Below are 9,624 nucleotides of genomic sequence, written 5' to 3' on the forward strand. Positions count from 1 at the left end.
ATTGCAAAACTGTAAGTGGTGATATTTGTGAACTGGAGGGGCATATTTTGCTGCTTTCAAGTGTTTGATGTTGTATGATGTTCATTGTACAAATTAAAAGAGAAATTATATATTATACACCCATATAACCCATTAAAACCTGATTTTAGGGAAATAGCACATATGCTCCCATATGCAACTGAACAGTGACAAATTACCCCAAAGGTAATTATTATTAATTCTCATTCAATTCTAGTCTAGCTCATTTTTCTGTTTCTGTCTAGCTCGCTGACGTTGTGTTGTGCCATGCTTGGACACTTTTTAAAAATGCACTCCCGGTGGGGTTTCTGCTTGGTTGATTCGATCAGACAAGAGATACCACAGTCCCATCAATTCCCACAGGACCGAAAAGGTGCAAACTTACACAATTTGCCTTAACCGAGGACCTGCCGAGGGACATATTTCAGATAGAGCACAGATAAGCAAAAACCAAAAAGGATCCCTCGAGAGAGAGACCCACAGCCCTCTCTCACAATAGTGTACATAAACACAAGTATTGGCAAAACTGGTGAGTGCTGATACTACTTATAGGAGAGAATAAACCTTACTGCTGTGTCACGTCTTTTGAAAATGTGATAAGAGATGATGTGTTGAGGGCATGGGTGGGCATACCACTGGTTATGTCTTTAGTGTACCGGGCAAGTCAATAACTGCTTCTGATAGGTCGGATATATTGAGAGTGATGGGGGTCTGAGATTGCATAACCTGGATACATAAAGCCCATGAGACCCAAGGTCAGTGGAAATATTCTTTCATCTAACGGTGATTCTATTTGCTCTTTTGCTCTCTCTCCCTTTCCCTCCGCCCCCCACATGTTACATCACCTCCTCCTCTTCCTCCTCTCCTCTCCTCTCCTCTTGCTTCGCTAGGCTCCTACCCTCGTCTCTCCCTGAGTTTCAAGCTGAAGAGGAACATCGGCTACTTCATCCTGCAGACCTACATGCCTTCCATCCTGATCACCATCCTCTCCTGGGTCTCCTTCTGGATCAACTATGATGCATCCGCCGCGAGGGTGGCTCTAGGTGAGGTTCTCCGGTACATTTTGAAACATGTGGTCAAAAGCACACTTAAGGCAATGCGTCCACGAGGCATCCGTTTTCAATGATTCAGGAGCGCTCGCGGCCGCCTCTGAGCACTTCCACTTCAAATTGTCTCTGCTTTTCAGGACTGGGAAAGGAACGTGCGAGTGCATTACTCTCCCTATGAAAGTCCTTACTGTCGGCTGAAGAGAGGCAGCTGGCGACTCTGTATATCGGAGATGTGGTTGTCTCACACCATACAGCCTCTACAGGCCAACAGTGAGAGTAGTGCAGGGATTGAGGTTAAAAACAAAAAGGACATTTTAAACAAAACTACATGACCCCTAGTTTCCCTATTCCTTAACCGTTTCCGTCCGTAGGACGGCTCCACACGTCCTAGGGAACCCAATCGACACGTACAAAGGATGTGTGTACACGTCCTAGCACGTCCTCAATGATATAAAATATGAATGCTTTGGAGCTTCTAGCGATATAATAGACTCGAGACTCGAGGTAAGCTAACAAAATATTTCTCCGTTTTTCTTCCGGATTGTTTCCTATAGATACACAGTAGGTCTACTTAAAAATGTATTTTTAAATTTGATTTAAGACCTTTAAATGTAGTGTGATCTTTGTGCATAATTATGTACCTCAGCTCATCAGAAAAAAGAAAAAACAACTGTATAAAAGGTCCATGTTGAAGTGACAGTGAGGTCACGAAAGCCTATCTGGAATGCTGATTTGAGCAGCTCTGTACATTTTTGGAAGACACAAGCATCCCGCATACAGAGTACAAAACTCTGATGCTGGCCTTCAAAGCAACCAAAGGTTGCACCCCCATATCTTTATCTTGCAAGTCTGATCAGACCCTACAAACTCTTTTTTTTATGTCACTTCACCATCTCCCACTCCAGCCCACAGCCGGGTCATCCTCGATTACCTAAGAACTGCATGGAGTAGCCTGTGAGGTCTGTGTGTTGTTATGGTTCTGTGTTTAGGAACATTCTTACCTTTCCTCCCTTTCACCGGCCTCTCCGTCCGGCCTTCCATCCAGGTCTCGCTTTAGACGAAGAAGCAATCTCGCTGATTGAAGACTGGCCTGCATTTGGTGATCTGAGAGAGAGGCCACGCATGGGGATTTCATGAAAAATAATAATAGCAGTAATGCTCCATAATGTGGGCCGGGTTGGTAAACGGAGCGATATTGGGAGATGCTGGGTCACCTCCGATCCAAACAGGAGCCACTTTTGTTTTGACCCAGTTTCAGGCATTAGAAGGCCTCTCCGCAGAGCCTCGATCACGTGGCCCGCAGTGTGCACCGCCAACCCCATTGTTGTCATTGTTGAGCTGGCACAGACACAGCTGGGGAAAGTTGAATCCCGTTTTGAAGATTGATGCCTGTTGGCTGTAGCAGTCATGGAAGCATTGTTTGCTCAGACACTCCACAGACGGCTCCAGTACACCCAGTACGCCTCTGCCTTCCAGTAGAATTATGCAGGTGGCATAGGAGAACTATGCATCAAAGGTTCGTTTGAAACCAAACTTTTTGAGAGTGTGTATTGCCTTCATGTGTAAATGAGTTTTCCAAAGCAGTAATGTCACGGAAACCGATAATAATAATAATAATAATACTAATAGTATTATTTTGGAGCTCAGCTGACCCTGGGAGCTGAGCTCTAAAAATGTCCTACAGTATATGCACTTGTGCAAATGGCAAATAAAGATTATTCTACTCTTGAGGTAAAACAAAGAAGTTGTTTTGATTAAGCTGGAATTCAAAACACTGGAATGCCGCTATACCAATATAGCATATTTTGAAGGTTTAACATGACATTTATAGACACTGGTAGAATGAATTTATACAGCTTTTGGATGATATAATCTTATTATGGGTAGCCATGAAGGCATACTTTTATCTCATAAAACATAAAGCACGCAAAACAAATTCAGTAATGAGGCAGGTTTGATGACTAGCACATTTGTGAAGTCGGCCAACTTCAGTGACAGACTCCTTCTCAGTTTTCATTTTACAGATTAATTAAAGTTGAAGCATGAAGCAAGGCCTTCGACAGCCCTGCGATAGTCAGTGGGGGCTCGTATGGTGTCAGTCAGAGTAACTACAAAGTCAATGTATCGAATTGCAGAGACAGGCTGACAGTAACTATCCCCTCGGCTTGCCCTCACCGAGGGCATGCAAGCTTGAGGCTTTTGAAGGTTTTGAGCAACACATTTTCTCTGCAGGGGTTCGCTGCTAATGAGCATAGACCAAGGTTTAGATATGAATTTCAAATCCTTTAATCACTTAAGGTGCACCACGTTGTATGCAGAGTTTAAACTCACAGGGCAAACTGAGGGATTACACTGGCCGTGGCCGACTTAATCAGGTGGAGAATTATTATTGTGTGAACCACACAGGTGCTTTCACATTCAGGAGTGTCATATACTGTTCATATACAGTAAATAAAATAACTCCTCAGCAATGTCAACATCTCATTAACTTAGAACAGAAAAGATTGAAGAGGACCCATTCCTAATGAAACAAAGTTACAACTTCATTATAATACTCTTCTTCCTCATGGGGAAACAAATTTGAATGCACTGTCTACTGTATGTCCTCTATTGCATTTTGATGAGATTTAATAGATTGAATTGCATTTTATTCACCCATTTACACACACATTCATACACCAATCGTGGAGGAAACAATCCAAGGCACCAACCTGCAAATCGGGAGAAATTTGGGGTTCAGCGTCTTGCTCACGGACACTTGGACACTAACTCTGGCACTAACTAAATCTTGACACTTTGATACTAACTGTGTGGGAGGTGAAGTTACATTTCTCTCCGTGCCAGTTAGTATCCCAAACAAAACGATAGATCCTAACTCTCTCTTAACCTTTCCTATTTTGAAATGAACGTGGCCTGTCTCTTCCCCTCCCAGGTATCACTACGGTGCTGACCATGACCACCATTAACACCCATCTGAGAGAGACGCTCCCCAAAATCCCATATGTCAAGGCCATCGACATGTACCTGATGGGTTGCTTCGTCTTTGTGTTCCTGGCTCTTCTGGAGTATGCGTTGGTCAACTACATCTTCTTTGGACGGGGCCCTCAGCGCCAGAAGAAGGCAGCAGAGAAGACGGCACTGGCCAACAATGAGAAGCTGAGGATGGATCCAAACAAGGTAGGTAGCAACAGCTTCCTTCTCATGAATACAGTACTGTATAGGGTTTAACAAGGGTGATTTCTTCATAAACTGCCCAGTACAACATTCATCTTGAGTAACTTTGTTCTCCTTGTTTTTCTAAGGAGTCCAGTAAAACCTAGTATGTTATAGTATTAGTGACTACTGTCCTGTGCCAAGGAAAAACAGTATACCGGTAATACACTTTTACTGCCCATGTTTGGAATACAGATGAGACACACAGGCATCTGAAAGAGAGGTAGAAAGTTCTATCTGCCAATTGCCTTAGCGTATTACGCTCATAGTCCACTTTAAATTCCTTTTGGAGCTAAACCAAATAAGTCAAAAAGTCAAGGACACTCACCAAATCATAGCACAGTGATGGATTATGGACAGCAAAAATACGTTATTTTTAAAGAATCCCTGGAATCCCTATACACCGATAGAAAGGAAAAGTGGTAGAAAAACTGAGTTTTCTCTCATGAGAGCAATATTATTACAATGCCTACTGTATAATGGAGTTCATATACAAACAGTATGAGTTCGTAGTTCTGACAAGTTATTGGTGAATACAACAACGAGCAGTTACTTTTCTCCCATGATATAATAGATGGATACTAACCTAGCCTAGCCAAAATACATCTAGAAAGGTGTGCTCGTTGGAGTATATCTCCGGCAGGCAGGGTGACCTACCCAGAGATGTATAAGTCATGGGTTGCAGTCGTCCGTAACGGAGGAAGCTGCAGGGGGGGGAAGTTTTTTATGACGTGTACGTCATCGCAGGTAAACATGTATGCATTTCTGGCACAAAGTTAACAAGATATCCTGTCAAAACATCTAATATAGTTTAATCAGTCAAGGCAGCTGAGCAGTGGAACACCCACTGACAAAAATCTGAGAGTTCAGTAAAATGTTTAAATAATCTGTAAAAGATAATAACAATAATTAAAAAGGCTGAAGAAGAAAAATTGAAGCAGTATTTCATTTATTTTTATATTTTATATAAAGTCTTGTTGTGATTTTGTTTACACACGGTCTTTAATTAATGTTTTGATTCAAATTTTAAGTGTCATTTTTCTTTTCATTATATTTAAGATTCACTATGATTATGTTTAGACAGTTTTACATGATTTTCCATTGATTTTGAATCTGTACTCAGAATTGATGTGCTACCAATGACACAAGTATACAAAGCTATTCTACATCTGTAATCACTGGATAGGTGTATCCAGTGATTACAGTCTCTGTCACTCTCTATTATGGTCAGAAGTGAAAGCGCTTTTTGGGTGCATTTCCAAATGGGGGTTGATTCACCTTTGTTGCAACACCGATCCTGCTATTTGGAGTTCATGTTGTGTCTGACATCAGTGCATGTTGATCTGACTGCTTTGTGCACATCGCTGCATGGTCGGTGTCACTTACCTGGTCTTGCCTGTTCTCAGCTGCTTTTCTGGCCCTCAAAGCATGCATTCTATCCTCAGGAGTGTTAGTTGTCTCATATCAGTGCATGATCGATCTCCGTATATCTGCAGGGCCCTGCCGGTTTGGTTATGTCTGACATCAGTTCACGATTGGATGGTTTATATTGTCTGACATCAATGCATGTTGAAAATCTCCATAAACTGTATGTACATTTGACTGCCTGGGTCCCCAAGGACATCAATTTGTTTTATGTTGTGTCTGACGTCATGATGTGCATGTTGCATTTGACTCCATACAGTATATGTGCATTTGACGGGGGGCATGTGAGGGCCCCATTGGGCAATTTTAATCTAGAATAGGCCCCCTGCCCGAGTTATGGAACAAATATGTAAAATGGCAAAAATCGAGTTCCAGTATAGTGTGAGTTGTGCTATGATCAAGAATAACTCAGAAAACACAGACACGTACAGACGGACCGGTGTGAAAACATCATCTCCATACCCGGCTGGTCCAGCCTCTCGGAGATGATGAAGAAAGCAATTACCTTTTGAATGCACTCATAACTGCAGCTCGCCAAACCCATCCCCATTACTTTACCCTTTGCAACGTCAAATAACCATGACAAATTTTGTATGCTTACAGTGGCTGGTGGGAAATGCTCTCGGGCGGGATGATACTTTGTATGCCAGAATGAAACAGAGGGATCTGGATGGGCATGACTCAATGTGGGAGCCCATCTTTGTGGATGATGCAGGACTAGGATTAAGCGATCAAAAGAACAAGGTATTGGTTGAAACTAGGGATGTCCCGATACACTTTTTTCGCTTCCGATCCGATCCCGATACCTCCATTTCTGTGTTGACCGATACCGAATACCGATACCAGTGTCGTGATCTCATGTTGTGTTTATAGCTATCTAGCTATATTTCTCGTGTTGTGTTTATAGCAGATTCCTCACTCAAATGTGCACTTGCAGTTTGGGCAACTCCAAAGCAAACTCCACATGTCCCAACATTGTATTTACCTGCCATAGTGTCAACCCCTTACCCCTGTGTGGGATCTGTGGTTAGACTGGCATATTCACCGATACCGATATGACCCGATATGACAAAAAAGGGCCGATCCGATACTTTTCCCGATACCGATACAGTATCGGGACATCTCTAGTTGAAACTCAAAAGAGTGAAAACACAACACTTTTCCAGAGTACCTGATGGCTCAGCCAATTAGTGCATAGACCATAATCCTTAGTCGTAAGCCCGATGAAGTCGGGTTTGAATCCGACCCCTGTCTTGTCTCAAATGTCTCTCCTCGTGCCCGTGCCCTTTCTAATTACCATGACCATCTGAAATAAAACATAAATAATGCTAGGCGTAAATCAAATAAAAATACAGTGGTATTGAATTGCAACAAGTGGTATATTGTCTATGACTGGCAATAATGTTTTCACATACAGTAATTCTGTCTTTGCTAGCTGCAATTTCTGACCCTTTTTATTTCAGTGTCTTCTGGTCTTAAAACTGTTGATTAAACCGACTTTGTAGTCTTGTTCATAGATTACACAGTGCACGTGCCAAGCCCCACTTCAGTGACGACTGTGCTCCAGTTTGTTAACACCCCAATCGCCCAGGATGAAGTTCACCGTCCTTTCTATTGGTAGCACCCAGCGCCCAAGACAAAGTTTTATCCAAAAGACGAAGTTTATTGATATGAAAACGGATCGCATCACTCCACAGCCTAGGAGTGCCTGTTGCGCAATCCTCAATGTTGCGCAACAGTGAGACGTCATCGAAAATGTTCCCCCCCCGTTTAGCCGACGACAACGAAAATCTTAAAACGTTAATAACTCGCGATCTAAATCATTTAGCTGCTACAGCCACATCCGAAACAACATCCGGTCCGTCGGTAAAAGTGCTCCGTTGCTATAAATCGATTGGGCGCTATAATTTAATGGATTAAATAACCCCGGGCAATTAGAGTGTTAATGAATAAATGAGTTGATTTTGCACCGGCAGATGGACTCGCATGAGAACATCCTCCTGGGCACCCTGGACATTAAGAACGACATGGGGCCATCAGAGCTGGCCCTCGGCCTCAACGACCCGCGGAACACCATGCTGACGTACGACAGCTCCGCCCTACAGTATCGTAAGGCGGGGCTGGCGAGGCACAACTTCGGCCGCAATGCGCTGGAGCGCCACAACACCCAGAAGAAGGGCCGGCTACGGAGGCACGCCTCGCAGCTCAAAGTCAACATCCCCGACTTGGCCGACGTGAACTCTATTGACAAGTGGTCGAGGATCATCTTCCCCACTGTCTTCTCCTTCTTCAACGTCGTGTATTGGCTTTATTACGTTAATTAGGGAAGGGTGGAGTGGGGGCTGTTCACTTCATAAGGGCAAAAAACAAAAACAAGAAAATGTTGTTTGTTTCCATTTTGTATCTGGTTTGTTTAATTTATTTGTGTGCGATCTTGCAAGACGAGACGTATATACTATATCAATGTCAGGACTGGATCCACCTTAACCACTTAAACCCCACCCCACCAAAACGGCAGATCAACAAGCTCACAACCCGCCGTATTGCATCACCTTGTTGGCTTGTCGAGTGGCTATTTTCAGCTAAAGCTTTCCCCACACCATAACAGAAAACAGACAAAACACTAGTACAGAGCCCTGAGGGACTCCCTTCAACTATATGGGGTCCCCCCCCCCCCCCCCCCCCCCCCCCCAGAATGGGCATGCTGGGGTTCGAGGGGTTAAGTTGGAACACCACAATTGCTGGCTAACACATAGAAACCTTATAGGAGAGATTAAAAACATATACATGGTGCCTGTTTCTGAGTAACTGTTTATAATTTTACACTGATTATTTTGTGAATTGTGTATTTTGCCATTTTACAATGTTTGTTTGCATATATTTTTATGTTTTTTATTTTGCTAACTCTACAGAAAATAGAATCTGTTGCCAAAATCTTAGTAAGGAATAAGTTACATAGATATTGGTTTTAGATTATCCAATATTTTTTATCAACACATGAGAATACAAGTACAACAATATTTGATGTTTTTTTTTCGTTTTTTTCTAAGATAAATTATTTAAGACAGAAAATAATCTATATTAGAATTGTTTTCTTCTTGATATTCTGAAGCTGTTTTGCATTTTACAATGCTGTGTAAAGTTAAATCATTGTGAAACGCAAACATTGTTTTCTACTTATAATGAAGACACTGCATCATTTATTTCTAACATTTAACTCTATTCCATAAAGCATTTTGAATTGTTTTTATGATGAAATTAGGTAACAAACTAAGACCATTCTAAACATTCCAGGTGTAGGTGCAACTAGCATTCAAGCTCATTGATGGTCAGCAAATGAATTGCCTCAATACAGAAAAGCCAAGAGATGACATAAAACAAACCAATGTTTGCATCGGTTTAGTCATCTATTTACTTAGAGAAGGGTGATCCAGTCCACTGTGTCGAATTGTTATAAAGAATACATTATATAAATATATATATAGTATAGAAAGTTACTTCATAGGAAATCATTACTAAACATATACGTGACACATTGTTGTACGGTACCTATATTGTTTTTTAAGGACTAACCCATTGCGCCAGCACTTATCAATGTGAAAGAAATGAATTGCCTCATTCCTTGAGCCACTGTACATATAAATATCCTCTGTCTAAGATTTTATAAATATTGATAATGTAACCCGTAATGTTTATGTCAGCTCTGACTTTGGATATCAATTGTTATTTAAAATAGGTCCCAATGAATATTAATGTAATGTATTAATTATGGAAGGAAAAGCCTGTTTTTGATCCACAGAAAAGACCAGAGTGCATGAAAAAGCACAATATTTCTTATATCTACTGACAAAGTGTCATCTTTTTATGCCAGATGACATGTTCCTTTTTGTTGGTCATATATATTCTTCTCCTGCCAGAT

The 9,624-nt window shown here is 41.7% G+C and overlaps 1 protein-coding gene across 1 annotated transcript in view; it reads left to right on the plus strand.

Moving 5' to 3' along the window:
* The window catches only part of gabrb2b (gamma-aminobutyric acid type A receptor subunit beta2b), an 87,376-nt gene extending 78,056 nt beyond the window's left edge, over nucleotides 1-9,320 (plus strand). Inside the window, exons 7-10 of the mRNA XM_079507382.1 lie at nucleotides 909-1,061; nucleotides 4,000-4,244; nucleotides 6,309-6,449; nucleotides 7,682-9,320. Of these exons, the coding sequence (XP_079363508.1) occupies nucleotides 909-1,061; nucleotides 4,000-4,244; nucleotides 6,309-6,449; nucleotides 7,682-8,029 (887 nt within the window). The 3' untranslated portion in view covers nucleotides 8,030-9,320. The remainder of the gene's footprint in view (nucleotides 1-908; nucleotides 1,062-3,999; nucleotides 4,245-6,308; nucleotides 6,450-7,681) is intronic.
* Nucleotides 9,321-9,624: the final 304 nt, after the last annotated feature.

The sequence above is a fragment of the Electrona antarctica genome (genome assembly GCF_951216825.1).
Source record: "Electrona antarctica genome assembly, chromosome: 8".
Taxonomy (NCBI): Eukaryota; Metazoa; Chordata; class Actinopteri; order Myctophiformes; family Myctophidae; genus Electrona; species Electrona antarctica.